Genomic DNA, 23,543 nt, shown 5'->3' with positions numbered 1-23,543 from the left:
CTAGCCCCACAGCCATACCTGATTTTAAATCTTCTGCACCATAGCAATGTTAAGAGAACCCCAAGGATACCACACTTTGGAATGCTGCAGAATCAAGATGACGCAGATTGTCTACAAAAATATCAAAAGGCCTAGTTAACAAAATGAAATAAGCAAAGCTTGCTCACCTTGGAAGTAAAATACTAGGATACCTACCACCCTTCTAATGGGATAGATTCTTTATTGTAATCCAACACCCCAATATTGAATTCAAATAATAAGAGGCATAAAATATTAAGTTACCTTACCCCTCCAAATTGAACTAAATAACTTCTCCTTTGGTTAAGTTCTGAAAATACCTTAAAAAAGTAGGGGTCTTCCACCAAACAAACATAAAGTGGCAGGTCTTTTCATTTCATTACTGGCGCTGACAGGCTATACCTATTTTCAGAACCCAAATCTCTTTACAATGCCAAGGGACCTCAAACTCCCTTCAGAAAGTCTACATTTTTTGTTAAGTTGGCAAATATTTGGCAATTTGTAACAAATGTTTCTATGAAATACAAAAAAGAGCCAACTGCTGCTTTTTAAAAAGTAATTTTCCCTTTAATCTTCCCCCTCTTATCCCACCCAAACTATAAACTTGAGCCCACAGACTCACACCCCACCATAATCCCACCATTCAGTTGGGGCTCTGCAACACTGGACAACCCCAGTTACACCACCAGGGGGGTCCGACCTTTTGGCATCTCTGGGCCACACTGGAAGAAGAGTTGTCTTGGGCCACATAGTAAAAACACAAACATTAAAGAAAACTGATGAGCAAAAAAAATGGTTTTAAGTAAATTTACAATTCTGTGTTGGGCCGCATTCATAGCCATCACCAGCCACATGTATAGCCCGTAGGCTGCAGGTTGGACACCCCTGTTTTTAAAATACATTAATAATCATGATTCATGAGTCTTTAAAGGTTTAGTAAGAACATGGAAGAAATGACACAGTACTCATTACCTCTCTAAACACAAAAGTCCCAGCAGTAGCATTTACATATTATAACACCACATAGTCTACAATGAAACTGAATCAGCCTGGCTGGTGTAGCTCAGTGGATTGAGCACGGGCCTGCAAACCAAAGGATCGTGGTTTGGTTCCCAGTCAGGGCACATGCCTGGGTTACAGGCCAGTTCCCAGCAGGAGAAACACAAGAGGCAACCATAGATTGATATTTCCCTCCTTCTCTCCTTCCCTTTCCCTCTAAAGATAAATAAAATATTTTTAAAAATTGAATCAACTCACTTGTCCACTCAGGACTATAGAGACTGTTAGGCTGATGTGGCCTAACACTCTGTCCACACTCCAAAAGTCACCCACATGTCTAATCCAACAGCTGAGATACCACCTACAGAAAACCTCTAGGAGTACTCTCTCCTTTACAAAACTGACTATGAAATCCCCTAATACCAGTGAGTGTGACAAAATACATCAATGCTGGAGGAGTCAGGAGATAGGTTTGCTCAAGTCCCAAATCTGGACCTGGTCACCCTGAACAAGTCATTTAACCTGGAGGAGTCAGGAGATAGGTTTGCTCAAGTCCCAAATCTGGATCTGGTCACCCTGAACAAGTCATTTAACCCCAGTTTTCTCATCTGTAAAAGTGGGATAACGACAGTAGCCATGTAGTCGCCAGGCTGCTCCAAGGTTCAAATGGTGCAGAGCATGAACATACTGAGCACTGAGCAAGTGAAAATTATAATTCATGTTAATTCTTATTGTTACTACACTCTACCTGCCAGTGATACAAAATAGAGCATCTGTATTACTCTTGAGAAATATTTCACTTACTCTAATTGGAAAACGAAAACTCCAAAATAGTATCTTGGTTAATAAAAATCACATTTGGGGGCAGGGGCAAAGGGGAAAAAATTGGAACTATAATAGCATAAACAATAAAAGATTAATTAAAAAATAAGAATCACATTCATTACTGAGTAAACCTAATCATATCAACATAAAACAAAAATAATAGCTTCCCCCATTCACTTATTAGGGTGCAAGAAAAAGCTGAGACTAAAATTTTGGATCTGGCTGCTCTGAAGGTCTGGATCTATTCCAAAACCCATGCGGTTTCACTTTTACACTTTTTGGCCTTTTCATCCACCTGGCACACATAAATCCTTCATGGATTAGTTTAAGTAAATCTATAACTCCAGGGGGGAAAAAAACACACTGGATATAAGAGAAAAAAGTAATTTTCAGAATCAGTTTGATTACCACTAGGAAAAAAAAGCAGCCCGTATATCCACATAAATATTTTATAAATCAAGAGAGACGTCTGAGGGCAGGCATGGAGGGATGTGAAGGGCAGTGTTTACTTTTTACGTGCACATATTCCAGGGGATACAATCGTACCTGTTGATTGGTTTTCCCCTTTTCAGTTTTACACATTTTTCCCCTTCATTTGAATTGGCCAAAACTACTGGAACAATGTTAATAATAGCAACCATTCTTACTCCTAGCTTTAAATGAGACTGCTTTAAGTCAATGGTACAAAAACTGCTGACTTTTATCATAATGTATTTCCTGTTACATTAAGAAGTATTAATTGCTATTTTACTAAGAGTTGTTCTTTAGAAAGCACTCAAAATTAATGATTAATCCTATCAAATTACTTTTTGCCTTCTGAGGAGATGATTATTTTTCTCTTTTAAAATATGGTGTTCAGTATTTCCTGATCCTAAACTCTTAAAGTTCTGGGACGGAGGCAACTTGGTCACTATGTGTTCTTCTTCTAATGTGCCGCTGGGCTATACTTCCTAATTTTTAAGATTTTTGTATTTTGAGACTGGGCTCATTTCCAGTTGGTGGGCTCTGCCAGAATTGGGTATCAATATAATATTTCAAAAATAATTTAGAAAATCTTTCTTTCCCTATGTTCTTGAACAAGTTACAAAGCACTGTGGTTACTAAGGTCCTTAGAATGGTCCTACAAGTTGCCAGGGCTCAGTAGTGCTTTTTTGTAGTGAATCCAGTTTTCAACTTTATCTGCATACAATTTAGCAAAGTAAGCTCTTACATTTAATGTCCTAAATATATGTGATTTATTTTCCTATTCTGTGTATTCATTCACCCACATACGTGGTATTTGTGCTTTCTTCCTCTGTTCATGGCAGGTTCAGTAGGGCTTTTTCTGTTCCACTTTTTTTAAATGGTATTTACCTTTATTTTTTTTGTAATTTTATTGATTATGCCATTACAGTTGTCCTATTTCCCCCTCTTCATTCCCCTCCACCCTGCACACCCCCTCTCCTACCATTACCCCCCTTTAGTTTTCATATTTTTGCCAGTATCTTTTAAAACAAACAAACAAACAAACCAAAATCTCTTGGATTTATTAGTATCTCCATGTATGCTTTCTAATTCATTAATTTCTGCTTTTATCTGATAATTCTTTCTGCTTTCTATCCATTTATTATTTCTTTTGTAACTTCTTGGGCTGACTTCTTCCATTTTCGTTTTTTCTTATTTAGTAATTTATGAATTTTCCTGAGTACTGCTTTAGCCATATTCCATAGGTACGAGTACCCAGAATTTTGATTATCAAAATTTTCTAGTTTATTTGAATTTGATATTTTAATTTTTCCTTTGACACAAGAGTTATTTCATTTTTTCAGATGGTAGAATTTTATGCTTTGTTTTAGTTCTAGGTAAGAACAAGGAGCATGATCTGCATATATTTCTGCTTTCTGGATTTGAATGAGATTTTCTTTATATCTCAGGTATTATTATCAGGGGCCTACTAGGTATTCTTGAAAAAAAATGCACTCATTGTTTCCAGAGTATGTTGTTTGTTATACCATATGTCGGAGGATTAACGTCCACTGTGCTATTACGTGTTTGTCTGCTTGCTCTGTCAAGAGCTGAAAGATAGTGCTAGGAAAGATGTTTACAACAGCCACAATCTAGAAACAGCCCAAGTGCCCATCAACAGATGAGTGGATTAAAAAAAAGCATTTGTACATTCACACACCGGAATACTACGCAGCCATTAAAAAAGAAGGAACTCTTACCTTTTACAACAGCATGGATGAAACTGGAGATTATTATCCTAAGTGAAATAAGCCAGTTGGAGAAAGACAAATATCATATGATCTCACTTATACATGGAATCTAATGAGTAAAATAACTGATGAACAAAATATAAACAAGAGGCATGGATGTATGAACGGTTTGACAGGGGGTAGATAGTGGACTGGATGAAAGGTAAAGGGATTAGCCAAAGAACATATATGCATAACTCATATACACAGACAACAGTGTGGCAATGGCCCGCAGGAAGGGAGAGTGGGATGCAGGGAATGCAGACATCTGTATTAGTGTTAACGGTATAAATAAAAGGGAACAAAATAAGACAAATAAAAGTGCTGAAAGAGATGAGTCAAATCCCCTACTATAATCGGATGTCTATTTCTTCTTATATTTTTTGTTTTATAAATTTGAAAGCTGTATTATTTGACATATGAGATTCATAACCACCAGACTATCATCCTTTGTCATTAGAAAATGCAACTCAAGTGATGATTTTTGTCTTGAATTCAACCTAGTTTGACACAAATATTTAGACTCCCATTTTATTTGAAATTGCCAGTTAAGTTCTTGCCCATCCTTTTACTCTCAAGTTTTCTAAGGCACTGTTTTAAATCACAGGTAAGAAAACTCTTGCTTACAAGACAAGTTTGGCCCACTGTTTTTGTAAATAAATTTCTACTGGAACACTACCCTGGCTAATTCATTTACATGTTGTCTATGGCTGCTTTCATGCGGTAACACTAGAGCTGAATAGTTGTGACAAAGATTGTATGAATGCAAAGCCTAAAATATTATTTGCTGGTCTCCTTTCAGATGCCATCTGTTAGCTGGCTGACTTTTTTGCTCCGAGTGTCATTTGCTTTTAATAAATGGGTTTAACCAATTTATACTTTGATATTTATTTACATGGCAAATATTTCATCTTAATGTTAGTACCTTTTTTTTGTACTGCTTTTAGCTTTCAATTTTATCTTTTTATCACAAATTTCATTTTTTAGGCTGTTTTCTTGAAAGATTTAATCTGTGTCCTTTAGATAACACTTCTTTACTGCACGGTAAGAAAATTGGTATACTTTGCATTGTCATGACTAATCTCATGTTACAAACAATGAGAAAAATTTCCATTTTTTAAAACTACCCATCCCAAACAGTATTTTTTCCTTTCCTTATATCATTTCTACATTGCCATAGTTTATAACACTTTAATGCTGGTTCTACATTTACATTTATTCAATGATAAGCACTGATTCTTTTTTTTTTTTTAAAGATTTTACTTATTTATTTTTAGAAAGAGGGGAAGGGAGGGAGAAAGAGAGGGAGAAACATCAATGTGTGGTTGCCTCTTGTACACCCACAACTGGAGACCAGGCCTGCAACTCAAGCACATGCTCTGACTGGGAACTGGGAATCCAGGTGACTCTTTGGTTCTCAGGATGGCGCTCAATCCACTGAGCCACACCAGCCAGGGCCTAATCACTAATTCTTTTAATTTACCTTTCAATTCATCTCTCCACCCAAGGCTGATTTACAGAATCCAAGCTATGGCTTTTCTGTTTGGAAATACATGTCAACTGATAATATACTTAAACCACTGCTTGCTTGGACATAAAATTTTTCATCGTATTTTTTTGGTCTACTGACTCTGTATATTTTTTCCATGTCTTCTAGAATGAAAAAGCCTGAGGCAGCCTCTATATTTTATAGGGGGCTTGATTTCCCCCTCCCCATTTTGACCTAACAATAAGTCTTTATATTTAAGGACTAGAAACTATTTATAATTTCAAGTCTTCTGTTATTGTGGGAAACTCAGTGTTTTGAAAATTTTTTCCTGGTTCATTTATTCTGTTGACTTCTTCAGGGGTATTGATTACTGGTAAGCTAGATTTACTGTATTTCATATCTCTCATCATCATTTTTACTTTTTCCATTTTGGACTGCTTAAATTTCTCAAGCTTACCTCCAATATTCCCAGCTATAGTGTGTATCTGCTGCTTTGAAAGTGACCTTCATTTCTATTATGACTACATTTTTCTCTTTTATTTTGTACCCAGGTTCCATCAGTTCAGTTTTATCTCTCTCTGTTGTCTTATTTACACACTCTTCCCTTGAGGTTTCACTCAATGCTGGACTAGTCTCTCCAACTCACAGGGGCCCATATGACACAGATTTTAGGGCATGATAATGCAAGGCTTTGTTTCTCTTCAGTTCACTAAGATCGGCATCTGTAAGGCTGTCTACTGACCATTTCTCCTCTAAACTTGCTGCAAAAATGCTACGACTATATAGTTTGTGATTCAACCCCACCTCTCCTGCCATACTGGGAGTCCAATGTAGATACCACTTAGCCACTCCCAGTATTAAGTTGTTGGTTTTGTCCCCACGGTGGGTCATCCACCTACTTAGGAGAAAGCTACCCCTCTCCTGCCTGAGTTTCAGAGAAAAAAATCATCCTGTCCAGGCATCTTCTCTTGCTCTGGTTCAATTTTCACTATACTTAACAGCATTAATGCATATATTCTGATTACAAGGCTTTATTAGTTAACAAGATTGAGTTTCTTTTCTGTTTCTCATTCTTATTATTTTAGTTAGTTTACAAAGAACAGAGATGTCACTATTCTGCTATCATTAACCAGAAATATCTTCCAAAATTCTGTAAGGAAAATTACAGGGGTAGGCAAAAGTAGGTCAACAGTTGTTTGTATGGAAAATAATGAACAAATAATACAAGAATAAACTCTGTTGCACAACTGTAAATCTACTTTTGTCCAATCCACATACTAAAATAAAATCATAAAACAAATTACATAATTTTATAACAAATTACTAAAATAAAATCATAAAACAAATTTATTACATAATTTTTATAACAAATTACTTTTGTAATAATTTTCTATTTTTTATTTGAAAGAGTCAACATGCTATTAAAGAAATTACTAAACTTGATTCAATTCATTCTGTTACTGGCATGATTCTAGCTTTCATGGCAAGTATTGACTAATTAAACACGAAAAATCCATCTTCCCTGAAGCTATGGAGGATATAAAAGTAAGAGGCATAATTTTTGCCTTTAGAAGATTATAATCTGTGAGATGAGAGTCATTCAAAAGAAAGGAAGTGAATAATTGGAGGACCTCACCCACTGCTCTGAGCACACCAGGCTCCTTTGATGCCACCAAGCCTAAGATCAGGTGGCCGCCTCTGTCGGGAGAGAGGGATGTCTTCCCTCTGCTGGCCTGCCCTAGTTGAACTCTTCAGAGCACAGTTCAGCTCCCACCCCATGCAGCTTTCCAAAGGCTGAGTTAGTTACATGTTCTGGTGAGAAACTAACTGCATGCATTTCCCTGTTTGGGCACTCACTGCATTCTATTTAATTGCCCATTCTTCTTTTGTCTTCCCTCTTAGAAAAGAAGGTCCTAGAGGGATGACAGTTTTCTGTTCATCTTTGTATACCAGGGCCTAGCAGTTAATAGGCACTCAATAAATACACACTGCCTATGTAAATAGCTTCTGTGACAGCTACTCTTAATTCTAAGCTATCTGCCCAAAACAAAAGTTACTAGATTCACCCCGATCATTCAGTAACTTCTAACAACCACTATATTGGTACTTTATGTAGTTTATACAATAATATCTAATAGCCATAGTCATACACCAAGAAAAAAATCAGAATAGCTTTATATAAAACTTTTATAGCTTTAAAGGTTTTTAATATTCTAGCATATCTCATTAAATGACATCAAACATTTCATTAAATAGATGTCATACAGTCTGCTATCCAATGTCTATTTTACAAATAATGTTTAAAAAACACAAGAATGCATTAAAATCTGCCTACTCAACTTTCTTCTAACTCTAAGAATTCATTAATCTGGCCAATTGCCCTCATTAAGCATTTTTCACAGGTGGGAAAGCTCTTTTTAATGACCCCTATGCCATTACAAAAAGACATTTAATTTCAACATCTTACAAACAACTTTTCTTCAATCTTAATTTTTTTTACATCTGTGATTAATTTTTCCTCCCTTTTTTATTTTTAATGTTTTAAAGTACTGCTAAAAGCCAATTTTATATCATTCTGTGACTCTTCCTTTTGGCCAACTGACCCATTTTGCCATTTTCAAATCCCTCTTTTAAAAGGTCAACTTAATCTTCATACTTATATTTTCAATTCGCTGATAAATTCAGACTCACTTTATATACACCATAAAAGGCAAGAATGTTTTGGGGAAAATGGCCTGCTGCTTTGAAATATAAATATAACTTCCTTCTAAGTGAGTAATATGTTACATCAAAATCATTTTGTGTATAGCCCTGACCAGTGTAGCTCAGTTGGCTGGACATCATCCTGCAAAGTGAAAGGTTGCTGGGTTCGATTCCTGGCCAGGACACACGCCACAGTCCCTGCTCAGAGCATATTTCTCTCTCCCATCCCCTCTCTTAAGAATAAAATCTTTTCTTAAAAAAATCACTTTGTCACTCTGGCTGGTATAGCTCAGTGGATTGAGCAAAGGCCTTCGAATCAAAGGGTCACCTGTTCAATTCCCAGTCAGGGCACAAGCCAGGGTTGCAGGCCAGGTCCCTGGTAGGGGGAGCACGAGAGGCAACCGCGCATTGATGTTTCTCTCCTCTTTCTCCCTTCCCCCTCTCTAAAAATAAATAAATATTTTTCTAAAAAATCACTTTGTCTGTAAACTTTTAACAACTAGTCCTTCAGTCCTCTCGTTTAATAGGTGTTTCTTTTTTAATTAAAAAAGAAATCATGAGAAAAGCACTAAGGCAGATTTCAGGGAAAAGACCCTACATTTTTTTTCATTCTTTGTATCTGGCCTCCCGCAACACAAGTTCTTTACACCTTCTCTACCAAAGGCAAAGTTCACATGTCCTTCATGCTTTCGCATTTTAAGATATAAAGAAAAAACAGAATATATAAAGTTCACATGCTCTTAATCAAATGTCTTACAGACCTAATATTTAATACTATCACATGTCTAATCCATAGTGAAAAAGTGATTCCTAATCTCTATCTTGTAACATATGATGAAAACCACTTAAAAGAGGAAGAAAAAAATTCGTAACTAGACTCAATTCATTAACAACTATCGCAGGTATTATGTCAAAGCTATGGAAATACCTGGCTTGGAATATAAACCGATCTATGTTCCCTTAAGTAGGAGAATGCTAGTAATTAAGCACTTTAGCAGCAGACCATACACCCTTATTTACCAGAAATCAAAAAGAACTATTACTGAGAATAGTCTCACAGAAAAACTATCTGCACAGTAAACATATCCAAGAGTAGAAAATATGGTTAGGTGTAAAATATGCTTTAAATGATTACATGGGGAATTTAATTGGAAAATAAAACAATTCCTTTATATTGTTTCCTTCATCTTACAAATACAGAGGGAGGCATCAGCAGGGAGAAAAATCAGGACGATAAGGTTTAACAAAAGCCACCTACAGGCTTCTCAGCCTCCCAACACAACCACAAAGCATTTGACAAAACAAGAATATTACTCTCTGAGGGACCGCTGCTCCATCACCTCCACGTGGAATCTCTGCACCTTCTCACTGTTCTTTTGAGTCTCATGTTACAGAAGCATGTTCATTTCACTGCCACAGTATTTTTCCCTAATTGCCATCTGTAATTTTATAGTCTGCCCCTTTTTAGGAGCCTAGAACTGCAACATACCTTACAATTTTTAATACAGCATGAACCTAAACTCTCAGAATTTTAGTTTTCTAATATAATTAATCCAGATGACAAGTATACTTATCTCAGTCACATACTTTAAAGTCTTTTACAAAAGCTCCCCGTTTTAAGTTTTTTTGTTTTAGTTCAACTGCATACAGTAAAACAGGAAATACTAAACAGATCAGTATATTTTTTTAAATACTAACATCCCACATATCAATGTGTAAAGTAGTAACATTAGAAATGAAAATCAACTGATGTGATTTGAAAAGATCAGTGAAATAAACTATCACCCAGAGATACAATCTTCAGTATAAAGTTCAAACTAAAATATTTAAAAATAAATCAAATGCTTACTGAATGTCCACTATGTGCCATTTATTATTGGAAAAATAAATATGCGTTATGAGTTTAAATGTAAATGGCCTTTACAGTAGTTGAGCTCCTTACCTGGTTTATCAGAAAGGTAAAGGGGAGTTTATGCAGAAGTTGAGAACACTCTGGCACTAGTGAGTATCAGAGCCCAGTGCTCAAATCTTGTTCTCCTAATGACTAGGTCCATGACCTTGGGCAAGTTATTTAGGTTTCAGTTTTCTCACAGGTAAAGAGAATTATAATAGTATGTACCAAATTCAGTCATTTAGAATTAAATTAGGTATTTCATGAACCATGCTTAGCATGGTACTCAGCACATAGTAATCACTTAGTATTAAATACTATTAGAAACTCTAGTAGTAGTTTACAAAGATTATTATCATTTTAATCTAGAGTCTGCAGAGCTAAAATGCACTTCCAGCTGCTATCGGTTTTCTGAATGGTACAGTTTAATTCTCCATCAAGTCGGGTCTTCCCACGTTCTTGGGGCTATGCTAAAAGAATCCACTCAGAATTCTTCCCTATAATCCATATAAAAAATCTAATACTAAAAAGAAACTGTCTACATCCTATATAGCATCTATATACCAATGTTCTTGTGTCAGACAATGCCAGAATGAGCAGTGACTGACTTGGTATCCGCATTTATTAGCTCCACTTGCTCATCCCTTACAATAAATGCTTTCTGGGTTCCTGTCCCTGCCACAGGGGCTCTCAATTGTTATGGAAAGCCTACATTGCAGGACAAGAAGAAAAAAGTTATAGCTACAGTCCTCAAAGTTCTTTTGTTCTAAGAATCTGAAGCCAATGGCCTCTGTTGCTGAAACTCTATGTACATGGTTTCATCCTTATCTTACTGACCTCTCTGTAGCATTTGACCACTTTCTCTTTCTTCAAAATCTCTTTCCGGGCCCTCAGTCACTGGCTTTGGTCCTCTTGCCCCCACACTGAAGTGCTATATGTTCCCTAGATTCTCTTTATCTTATTTTATAGGGATGCTAGGTGAAATACTTAACGTGGGCCACCAAGGTGGGTCAGGGGCAGATTCTGGCAAACTTTGCTTATTGGAACTGACTCAAACCAGTTCCAATAAGCTAGTGCAATTTAAAAAATAAAAAAAAAAAAAAAAAGCAGACTCAAGGTTTCTGGTTTTTCAAAAGAAGATAAAATTCCAAATAATCCCACAAAATGTCTTAATTTTTTTCCATGTCAGCAGTTCATTTAAACTGTTAAAATACTAGATGTAGCCTAGCCCTGGCTGGTGCAGTTCAGTGGACTGAGTGAAGCAAAGGGTCATCAGTTCGATTCCCAGTCAGGGCACATGCCTGGGTTGTGGGCTGGGTCCCTAGTTAAGTGTTCGAGAGGCAACTGCACATTGATTTTTCTTTTCCTCTCTCCCTCCCTTACTCTCTCTCTAAAAATAAATAAATGAAATCTTTAAAAGAAACAAGACGTATCACCTTGAGGAGTTTACTTTATACATCTGCACCCTCATCTATGAGATGGCAGTGATAAAGTCACGCAGAAAAAGCGTGGGTCAAACAAGACTTCTTCTTGTTTGAAGAAATAAGAGACTATTTCTTCTCTACATCTACCCCAAGACTAGGTTATTACCCAAGTTTCAAACAAAATGTACAAAATTATGAATGTGACTACATTTTTCTGGAAAAGGGTCCATAAAGTTCATCAGATTCTCAAAAAAAGGCTAAGAACCACTGACTAAGCCAAGTTCTTCTATTTCTACAACTTCAGCTGTTGTCTATCCAAGGACGAGTCCCAAATCTACGTCGAGTCAACTCAGGCAGCTACTTTACCTTTGGAACCAGCCACTCCACTTCTCTCCATCTGCTCCTCCACTGCCGCCACCTCAATCCAAACCTTCCACCTCTTCTCTGAAGCTCTCTCACTGGTCTGATTCCAGTCTTCCCCTCCTTTATTCCACTCTCTGTACAACTCAAGCCCTTGAAAACGCAAACAATTTATTTGGCCAAGGGCCTTCAGGGTCTGCTTGCAAATGTAAAAGGAATGCAAACTCTTTAGCCTAACACATAAACTCTTAGGACCTGGCCAGGCTGACCTCTCCCTCCCCCACTATTAATTCCCATTCCTACAACTCCCACAATTTGCAATACAGAATACTCTTGTGTTTCAGGCCCCACCTTCAGAAACGGCCTTTCTAAAGCTTTTCCCATTTGTTTAGGGCGGAAACACCCCTGCAAAGGCCTCACTTTACGGCTTGCCCCAGGGCAGCCAAAATAAATAGCTTCCCTGCCTCCAGGCAAATCTATCCCTTATCATTCACGATTGTAAATGTCAGCGTTTTTCCCTTCCCCACTAGACTAAAAACTCCTCAAGGGCAGTGAATGTGTCTCTGTATTTCAGGGCCCATAGTTACTTAAATGAATGAAACAGCCACAGCTTCAGCAGCTCCTACCGCCACCTACTTGGGATAAGCATTCTGAAGTTTTAAAGGAGGAGCTAGAGGTAAAGTAAACCTACCTTCTTAGACCACTAGTGTACTTAGCACTCCTTTACATTTACCAGGTCACAGAATTCGACAAGAGAGACCAGACCAACATCGAGCTGCTGAACGTTTCTGTGAATATACTGCCCCTTTTTTACTGGTACAAAAATATTTACTTGCCCCACGAAGGTAATTTTAACATTCTATCTACTCACTACTCACTAGTATTATTAGTATATACTGAATCAATAACTCATTCACACTGAAAAATTCACACGGAGAGTATCGGAAATCTTTATAGAGAAAAATAATATCTAAAGGTCATGCACCAGGTTCTACACGAAAGGCTTTCTGTACAATTCCTCATTCACTCACCACAGCAACCCTAGGAAGAAAGTATGTTGATCGCCTTCTTTCACAGATGAAGAAACTGAGAATAAGATGAAGTAATTTGCCCAAATCCCATAGGTAGGATTCAAGTCCAGGTTACTTCCAGAGCCCAAGCTTTAAACAACAAAAAAAAACTACACAACATTGTTAAGTGGAAAATCCTAGGATTAAGTTTATGTTGTATCCACACGCAAACACACAAAACCACAAAACAGAAAGAAAACAACAAAACATTAACAATGGTTATCTCCTGGGATAAATAGCTGTGAGTGGAATGGACATGAGAAAGAATTATTTTCAGTCAGAAAAAAAAAGCAAACAATTATAAGAAATGGTATTTAGATGGTGTTAATAGAGAGGTAAGGTGAGCTAAGGGAATTAATACTTAAGGAGCACCAACTAAGAGCCAAGCACAGGGGCTATCTCACCTCATCCTTACATCAAAAAGTGCTATTTCCATTTTACAGGCAAAGAAAGCAAAGATGAAGTAACCCATCCAGTAGAAAAGCTGGGATAAGAACCCAAAGGCCAGGCAGGCCAAACGTGTCTGACTATAGAATATCGCGTTAACAAATAAAATCTAACTGAAGAGCTGTCTTAAAAAGGGTGTGAACCAAGAAGCCTGCCATCTTATGTGCGTGCAAGGAGGGAAGAGAGAAAAAGAGGCTCCAGATTTTACCTCTAAGCTTGAGTGGACAGCATCTTTACAAGTGTCTCCAAAGAGCCACAAGTATTGTCTAAAATCAGCATTACTAAAGTCAGGGCCCTGGGACAGAGTTACATTAGCATAAATTCAGTGGACTTGGATGTAACTCCACTGTACTTACAGTAGATATCTGCTCTGGAGAAAACTTGCTGCCTCCAACTCACTCTCACCTATCCGCCCACTGCTTACCAGCTCCCAAGTGTGTGTGAGGAGACACTAGGTTAGGTGTCCACAGAACACTGCTAACTGCACTCAGAAATAAATGACCTCTCATTACCCATAACCATCGTTCCGAACCTGTACAGAGAGAGCTGCCAACCCTGGGGGAACAGCTCAGGTAGGAATGAATGGATCAGCACTTTTTTTGTAAGTGACTTGTTTAATTTTGGATGCTCACACTTAAAAATTCTTTAATCCATCTAAACCAAAATTTCACTTCTCTAAAAATAGCAGTGACACGATTTCCTGAGAAAAATAGTTGGGGTGGGGTATACAGATTTCCTTCTATGATCTTTCAGAGGAAAAATTGATAATTTCAGACTTACAAATCAAAATAAATATCTATTTTTGAAACTAAATATTTGAGTCAAAAAGTACCTTACCGTAGCAATTTGAAATTAATTCTGTATTTGCCCTGTAGCCTTTTATTAGTTTCAAATAAATAAAAAACAAACTCCACCATCTCTTCAGGAATAAGTAGCCCTTGAGGCAGTTAGGATTAGGAAATTAATTCAAAACTTTTGGGATTTGTACATAAACAGTTTTTGAAGCTTAGGAATGTGAAATTAAAGCTGTACCTTTAAAATACCAAATTATGAGGCAAGGAGTTTTTTTAACCTTAAAATGTCCTAAGAAAAGAGACTCATCAAATGATTTCTTCCAACCAATATGCTCTAAAAATGACAAACCACAACAGAAGTAACATCTTTGGATACACAAGTATATAAAAACGTCCAAGTCAATAAACAATTTCAATTAATCAATAACGTTAAACAACCATTAAGTGTAATTTGCATTTTTGTCTGAAACCCATATGACCTCAAATATCATGCTTTTCTTAAGAACAATGCTAAATGGCTGGACATCTATCACTGGGGAAACAAAATTTTTATTTTAGGCAGACCACAGGAAAAGACACACAGTAAGAATCTCGGAAGGAGTCTCACCCGCCTGCCTGACAGAAGTCAGCACGGACCAAGTCAAGGGCTACCCATGCTCTGCAAGTGCCCGCTCTGGACTGGGTAACAGTGCTCTGCGGGCAGAGTGGGGGACACTTCTGCCAGCCAACTCCAGCCTGCCACCAGGCAGGACACACACACATACACACACGACATCCTGTCCTAGGTCCACTATAAAGGGAAGGGAGGGAAAAGAACGAAAAAGAACCTCTCCAAACTTGCCCATACCGGAGGCTGATGGTGGGGGGCAGGGTACATTAACATTCCAACTTCCACACTAAAGAACAAACCAGGAGGTTAAGTGTAGCCACAGGAAACATCCCATCGCTGAAAACCAGGGCATCTAGATTTGAAATTTTAAGTTTTCAACTAAAAAAAAAACAAAACTTTTAAAGCTCATGGCACCAAAATATTACTAAAATTGAACCCATTTAAACACAGAAAAGAAAACCATACACGATGTCAGCTATGTTCAGTTTCCCGAGGGCTCTTCACACACCCTTCTGAGTTGCAGCAATAACACATTTCCTTAAAACCCCCATTTTTCTACTGCTGGGGCCGAATATAAGATATTACATAAATGCAAATAGTTATTATCAGAATAAATCCGCCACGGATCTTTAAACCGTGTCTCAGGAGCTGCCCTGCCCACCTTCTCTGCCTCCTAATTTTTCATGCTTCCGAGCGTGCTGACAACCGAGGTCTCTCCCCCTTGGGCTCTCTGTTCACGTGCTGGTTTCATCGGACAGTGACCCAACAGGACGGGAAACTCCGGCATGTGGGGGCCGCTCCAGAAACCCGGCCCTCTCTCACTGACAGTCCTCACCGCTCCCGTTCCCTCCAGCAAGGGGCTGCCCAGGAAACGGGGCTGAGACCCGCAGGAGTCGGGATGAAAGGGCGGGGGTGGGGGGGTGCCTGGATCTGAAAAGAACACCCCCTGGGTCCGGGGTAAGGGCTAAAAAGGCGACGAGGAAAGCCAGCACCGACAGAAAGAAATACCACCTGAATTTACCTCCTCCCTTCCCACCGCAAAAAGCCCAGTCACTAACTAATACGCTAAGAAAAATCGCTGGAAAACTTTCCCACACGGGAAGAGAAGGCCCTCTCCCCAGCCTCGGGGGCGCCTGGGGAATGGGCTGAGTTCGCAGCCCGGGAAGGGCTCGCCGGGGAGTGGGGTGGGGCGCGGGCGAGGGGTGCAGGGGCGGAGTACCTTCAACGGACAGGAACTGGCAAAGAGTTTCAAAATAGCCGAGTGCTCTCCCCTACGCCCTCGGGGGTCGCGAGCGCTAGGACCAGGGCTCCCCGAAAGGAGGGCAGCCCCCCCATTCGGGCCTAAAAGGAAACTTTCCGGGCCGCGGCTGCACCTGACTCCTCACCGCCCCACCACCCCACCCCACGCCCGCCCCGCCGCCTGCCCCGCCCCGGCCAGGCCGCCCAGAGCGCGGAGGAGGGGGATAAATAAATTTAACTATTACCGGGATGGGGGAGGGGCGTTTGAGGGAGACCGGGGGAAGGGGAGGGTGGGCGCTCGGGGGTGGGCACCCGTTCCCCACTCCTAGGCCCCGACGCCCCTGTCCCAGAAAGCCCGGCCTGCCGCCCCGCGGGGGAACCTCGGGGCCAGCGCCACACTCGGCCCCGCGGCGCCGCCGTCCCGCCCGGAGGCCTCGGGGTCCCGCAGGGGCGCGGGGAGGCCCGGGTGAGGGAGGTAGGGTGCGGTCGCCGCGGGGCCCGCCGCCCGAGGCCTAGCCCGCACCCCCACCCCGCCCCACACCCCCACCCCGGCCCGCGTAGGCCGCGCCGCTCGCCCTGCTCCGGCCCCGGCCGGACCCGGGTCCGCCCGCCCGCCGTCGCTGCCTGCGGGCGCCCCAGAGGCCCCCAGGTCCCCAGCCCCCGCCACCCCGGCACCGACCCCTCTCACCCCTCCATCCTGTGTCCTGGGCCTGGCGCAGGCCGGCGAATCCCCGGTCTCACGTAAGCGCGCTCGCCGCCCGCCCTGCCTGCGCGGCTCAGCCCGCCGCCCTACGGGAGCTCGGGGATGTGGGCTGGGCCTGGGGCCGCCTCTGCTTACCTTTCAGCTGCTTTTTTTTTTTTTTCCTCCTTCCCCCCTTTTCCCTCGGCTGGGCTGACAGATCTGAGAGGCGCTGGCAATGGACTAGGAAGCTCGGCTGCTGCTGCTACTGCTCCCCACTAGGCTCCGGCGAGAGCCTTTCCCTGTCAAGCAAGAGGGGTGAGGATCATATTTTTATTTTGGAAAGTAAAAAGTGCTCCCAGGGTCGGTGATTATTAAGGGGAAATCCCTGAATATACTCTCCAGCCAAGAAGGCAGGGCTGCCGGGGCTGCACAAGAAGAGGCAGCAGCCTCCTACAGCACCACTACAGGCACTGCGAGGACATAACACCAGAGAGCCGCTCCTCTGCCCTCCGAAACGACAACTTTCCTACCATCTTGGAGGCAGAGGAAAGGGGGGCCGGGGGGAAAAGTGCACCCGCTCCCGATAAAGTACAAATTTCTACTTCTCAACTCTGGAAAAAGGTCCACGCCGGCCGTCTACACCAGCACCTGGGGGGACAAGCAGGGAAGAAACTGGGGGTGCTTGAGAAACGTTTTCCTTTGCACCAGGGGGAAATATGTTTCTGCATCTTCTGATGGAAAGAAATCTTTACAAGACCCAGGTTTTCCGGTGATTATTGTTTTCTATTTTCTGTTTTTTCCATGTTAGTGGAGGTGGTGTTTTAATTTTTTTTTTCAGGATCATAACGATTTTTCTCCGTTACAAATCTAAGTTCTGTGTCTGGTGTCAGTTTATAAATTTGTACTTCAAGAGACTTCAGAGCCACTTTGTCTTTATTTGTCTATTTATATACTTACTTACATGTTTGTCTATTTATTTATATATGATATATATATGTAGATATTTTCCTTATATATAAAATTTTGTGTTATATATTCCCCTCACAACTGAGATTGCTGAAAAGACAATTGTAAAGGATGTCTTTTGTCTCCTTTTCTCAGAGCAATGTAAATAAAATCTATTGACTGCCCAGAAAGGCATGATATATAGCTGTTTATTTTTCACAGTGCAAATAAAGGCAGAGGTCACTGAGGGGTTAAATACAAATTAAGTACAATTGACCACGTTTCTGGAAATAATCCTAATTCCTTTATGGTCTGCCCAGGAGGAAAGGTTACTGTAAAGCTGGTAATATATTTTAAGGACAGCTTTAGATTTTAAATAAAATGGCTTATTAGCTATTCATTATATCCAGGCATTTTACTTTTCAAGTTTATTTAGATTGTTTTAAGGTTTAAATTTTTGGTACATTACACAGGTTGCTCTCTACTTCCTGTTGGATCACAGAATGGAGAGATGTGTGTTTGTTAGAGGTGAAATGTTGTCTGTTCAGAACTTCCAGTGTGCTGCCAGCCTTGTAAATTACTTTTAATATATTGCAGTAGATGCCATCAATCCTTTTTATTTAGCAAACCTTGGCAGATAAATAGAATCCAAGTTACCCGATGCTGAGGGAGCACAGAGGTGAGAGAGAAAGGTGCCGCCCACTAAAACAGTCCCCATAGAACTCTCCTTCCTGGAGGAGAGTGAATTGCAGAGAGATTTTTCTATTTTTGTGAGAAAGAGAATAATATTAGAAAATAACCAGAGGATCTTTTTGTTTGTTCTACAGAGAATGCTGAATCTTATACTTAGTTTATTTTTCTGACACATGTTGGTTAATCTAGTGAGAATTAATTTGTAATATTACTGCCTTGAATATCTTTCATTTAAAATTTATTACAAGGCATTTAAAAACAACTGACTCTACTTCAAAATGTTTAATTTTTGAGCTTACAAATTTAGAATATTAAAGTAAGTTCAGATAATGCATGTATCGTTTTCCATGTTTCATTTATCATCTAAATTTGAATACAGTACTCAAATCATCGAGGTTTTCTTTTGCGATTGTTTTTCTTTCTCTGATAGAAGAATGTAAAGTAATTAAAATTAATTTTCATCATCTTGGAAACTTGAGTTGGGAAGTTACGTTCTATTTACATTTTTAAAAAACAGTTGTAGATCAAACACATTGGTCATGCATAACAAGGAAGTTACTGCTCTTCATGGAGAACTCTAGTGGACTTGAAAAGCATGTTTTTCAACAACTTGTTCCTTGTGTATGACATGACTTTATAGATACGGTTTGAATTTTTTAAGAAACTAAGATGTGTTTGCTTTAAGCCGACTGCGCCCTTTTATGCAGTCCCTCTGGTGACCAATAAACTTGTTTGCATGATGTGTATCTGGGTATAGGGACATGGTGGATAATCTTAGCATTTCAATGTCTTTCTCTTTGTAAGCCCAACCAAGAAAGCAATCCCACCTTATTTGCAATATTGGTGAATTTGATTGGTCAGTATTTTATTTCAGTTGATAATTGAACTTATTTCAGTTGCTATGTCTCTAATTCCTAGAAGCTGCAGGTGCTAACAAAATTACCAACATAATTAAACATATATAACCCTATGTTTGCCCAATAAAATTCCAAGTACTCAAACTTGACTAACATTATTGAGCACCTAATGCATCTTTGTAACCTTGCTGGATACTTTTGTGCATGTGCTCTCATTTAATTCCCCCAAGAGCTCTAAAAAGTATTGTTTTTCTTTCCTTTTTCTCCTCCTTTTTCTTTCTTCATCCTTTTAATTATAGTTAAGATAACTGTCTTCACTTTCAAAGAGCGTAGACCTACTTGGCCCTAAAACTTTCCAATAAAATTCCAAATCCTCCTCCTGCTCTCTAGACTTGCCGAGATGCCTACCATATGTGTATCTGGAAATGCTGAGTTCCTGCCATGTATTCTTGTCTTTGCTAAAAACAGACTTTGAGTAGCCAGCAACACTCATTCATTCAAAAGTGGCAGCCAGTGGCTTACTTCACCTTTGTGAAGTCTGGTACCTAAGTCTATACAGTGTTTTAAGGAATGCAAAAAAGTTAATCTATTTTTTGGTTGAAATGCATTGCCTTTATTGGCAAATATTTGCAGACAGAATCACCAAGTGCTTAAATAGACACCAACAGCAGACATGGTTATACAAATTTAATGGGATTTTTATTTGAGGGGAGGAGAGGGCTAGGGTTGTGCATATAAACCCTCCCTCATCATACCAATGTTTCGTCTACCATTTGGTAAAGGCAGACTCTACAGTCATACCAGGAGTCCCTAGCTAGTGTAAAAGCTTCCAAGGAGGTGCAAAAGTAGAAGTGAAGTGTGTACAGAGGCTAAAGTTTTTAAAACCTATTTTGATGGCCATAGAAACAATTTTTTTATTCACTTTAAGCATTTCTGTTTTGGAACCATTTGTTGGTAATGTTTCTACCTAAAACAAAGATTTTGGTTTTATTGTGGTTACTGTGCCCAGCAAGGAAATGTTTCTGAGACAAGCGTTGTATTTGACAGATACCCATTTCATAGCTTCTTCAGACTGTTTGTGTGATATACATTCAGTTATAGCCCAAACACATGATTGGGTAATCTCCCAAGTTCTAACACCTACCCTGGGGCACTGAGACCCAGGAACTAGTTTTACTACCTGATGCCAAGTCAGAAACCAAGAAAGTCTTTTTTTTTTTTTTAATCACACACAGGTCCAAAAGATACCCTCTAGGAACCAGATGGTCACTTGCACCAGCAGGGGCAACACATGTCCCTGGTGTCATTTCACTGCTTTCTCGTCACAGGGCAGGCAGAAAATGTGATGTCGCAGCCTGGGCTATAAGCATTCTTGGGCCGCTCTACTGACTCGTATCCTTAGACTAAGGAAAACAACTTTCCAACTGAAGTCATTTTCTAAGTAATGATTAGTGGAGAGGAATACCCTAACGCAGTATTAAAGATTGGATTTGGGTAGAATAGCTTTTCCTAAGTGATAGATTTTTCTGTAATTTATAATGAAAAAACCTGTGTCCCAGAAGGGGTGATTAGCTAAAACATTGTAAGAAGAGAAATCCATAGAGTCCTCAGAATAATAGGCATGGTTCAACACAAAGGTGACACTGTTCATTTCTGTCACATTCCTGGTTAAGCAAGCTTTTGTGGGCCCTCTGGGAACTTAACCACTATTTCCATGGGAAAATAAATGCCAGGTTCCAAACACCTGATGTACAATAATGTCTGGAACCCAGCCCATTTGCAAGTTTGGACTTCCCTGTACTATAATGTCTTTGCCATATATTTGTTACTGACCCAGAATTGAATAGTAAAGCTGGGAAAAGCCTCTCATTCAATTAAAATAAGGAGTAACTATTAACACAGTTCGAACATTTGAAGGTTTTATTTATTTTTAGAGGGAGAGAAACATCGATCAGCTGCCTCTTGCGCACCCCCAAATTGGAACTTGGCCTGCATCCCAGCCATGTGCCCTGACGGGGGGGGGGATCAAACCAGTGACCTTTTGGTCCACAAGCTGATGATCAGTTCACTGAGCCACACTAGCCAGGGCTGAGACAGTTTTATTTAAATTTGAATAAGAAAGATTATCATATAAAAATGGCAAGGCTGTAGTTGTAGTACACCAGGAAGGAAAAAAAGACCTCAGTCAGTAACTAATAATTATATTCTTTGCATTAATTGTATATATTGGTGTTGCTATTTTATGCATATCTGGATGCTGTATTATGTTAGAGTATGTATTTGCATTTTGTTTTATTCTTAAGGAAAACCAGAGAGAAATGAGGGGCCCAAAGTAGATAAGACTCTATTACAATTTTCCCCACCTTGTTCATTAGCCTGATGCTGCTTTTCCCTGACTCAGCAAGTCAGGGACATCTTTGTCTTGATGCCCCCGTCCTCTGCTCTGCCAGTGAAATCCCACCCTGCTTGGATGCCCTGCTCAAAGTCTTGTCCCAGAAGCCTTCTGGTGCCAACCTGATTCTACAGTGACCTTACTTACTCTTTAAGACTTTGTATTATTTTCTTGGTTTTGTGGAAATGGCGGGGAGGGGGGGTTCTTACCAGTGCTCCTCTTATGCAAGGGATGCCTTGTGGTTAAGAGCTCAATCTCCACTCAAGGCCATTTGGCTTAAAAAACTAGGCTCCGCCACTTTTCTTGGTGACCCCTGAGCAAGCTGCTTAACTTCTTAGCTTCCTTAAAACAGGGACAATAATAATACCCACCTCACTGTGTTGCTGTGAGGATTAAACAGCCCAAGGCAGGGTCTTCAGCACATACGTGCTGTGTTCAGCTCAGCTGCTTTATTTGGATGCTGGCCAATGAACACCTTACAGACAGTACAGCTCAAAGTCAGGAAGTATTATTTTGTTTGTTTTGTTTTTAAACAGTCCCAAGACAGTGGACTTAGCAATAGTCACAAGCTGAATTCAACACACACAAAAAAATGAAAGAGGAATATGATTATAGCATACCAGATGTCTTCATTAAAACAGAAACAGTCCACTGAATTTTTTTCCCCAGATATTTTTGAATACCCAGGTAGTTGAAAGTCTGCAGCAAAGAACTTTAAATTTAGCTGGACTTTTGGTGTCCTTCAGACTCAATCACAATCTTAAAAAATATATAAAGTGGAGGTACAGGAAGAGCATTTACAGAATATATAACAGGAGAATATTGTGACCAGTTCAGGCCTCTTTCATTAGCCATTCTAAAGAAGAAATGCATTTAAGTTTCACTATGAGGTATTGAAGAAGAAAGGCTTCTGTGACAATGAGGCATAAAAAGGATCATGAAATATCTCCAAATAGAGTCATCCCACAAAGGGAGTAGTAGGTGTTTGATGTGTAATATTTCCAACTAATATTGTAGCACTGTGACATTACACAAAACATAGGGTAGGCACTAATGCATTGTTTTAAAATGCACATACAATGTCAGGCAGTAGGCAAAGTGTCGGGTTTAGGTCAGGAAACCATGTGTAAAGCCCAGGGCTTGTATTTATTAACTAGCTGTACAACCTGGGGCAAGTTCCCTGGCCTCTCACACCTCAGTGCCTTCATTCTTAACACAGTTGCTTGAATAAGATGATTTGTAGGACCATATGTAGTATAATATCTGACATATAATAGCCACTCCATAACTGTCTATTTCTACTTCTTTCCCCTTCATTGAATTAATAGAAAGTGCCTGGAATCAAAGTAGGACTTTAATTAGAAAACTGAAAAGGGACTTTGCTCTAGAATGGATGTCTAAAGTATTGAAGAATAAATATCAAATTAATTAGAATCCTACTTACATATCTACTATTTTCTTGCATGATTTATGTGAGATTTCTCATGTTGATTAAAGTTATTAGTGCTCTTGAGTACATGGAAATTTAACTTTTAAAAATACAATTGAACTGTATATTTTCACAGTAAGAACAGGCTCAGCCAATACAGAACCACAAGCATTTAGTCACCCAGTTATGTGCCAGACTGTTAGGCATTTCCCTAGCATTTGGCTCTAACAAAAAATGATTTACAGGAGTCTTCTCATTTAGGGTGCTAGGTGATAAAGTGGCAAAAGACCTCACCTGAACTCTGGCACAGTGTGTTTGAAACAAGGAACTTAAGAAATCATTTTAGCAGCTTATGACCTACTAAAAAGAATAGAAGGATGTAAAACAGAAAATATCCAAAGTCATTTCAATTGAAGTATTATTTCACGGAGCATTCTCTCTA

At 39.6% G+C, this 23,543-nt stretch overlaps 2 protein-coding genes across 2 annotated transcripts in view; one reads left to right on the top strand and one right to left on the bottom strand.

The window, feature by feature from the left end:
* INO80D (INO80 complex subunit D) overlaps positions 1 to 16,924 on the bottom strand; it is a 69,481-nt gene extending 52,557 nt beyond the window's left edge. The window contains exons 1-2 of the mRNA XM_053656823.1: positions 16,792 to 16,924; positions 19 to 111 (exon numbers count right to left, since the gene is read on the bottom strand). The gene's annotated coding sequence lies outside the window, so the exon portion shown is untranslated. The remainder of the gene's footprint in view (positions 1 to 18; positions 112 to 16,791) is intronic.
* On the top strand, positions 12,539 to 17,699 carry LOC119064321 (uncharacterized). The gene is made up of 5 exons (XM_037165918.2): positions 12,539 to 12,619; positions 12,680 to 12,788; positions 16,373 to 16,844; positions 17,003 to 17,100; positions 17,188 to 17,699. Exons 1-5 carry the CDS (start codon positions 12,539 to 12,541, stop codon positions 17,370 to 17,372), a joined length of 945 nt encoding a protein of 314 aa, XP_037021813.2. The 3' UTR covers positions 17,373 to 17,699.
* Positions 17,700 to 23,543: the final 5,844 nt, after the last annotated feature.

The sequence above is a fragment of the Artibeus jamaicensis genome, unplaced genomic scaffold (genome assembly GCF_021234435.1).
Source record: "Artibeus jamaicensis isolate MK-2021 breed Jamaican fruit bat unplaced genomic scaffold, CSHL_Jam_final contig_1015, whole genome shotgun sequence".
NCBI classification, from domain to species: Eukaryota; Metazoa; Chordata; class Mammalia; order Chiroptera; family Phyllostomidae; genus Artibeus; species Artibeus jamaicensis.
The sequence above is the reverse complement of the archived record's forward strand: the minus strand, read 5'-3'. Positions and strand labels throughout refer to the sequence as shown.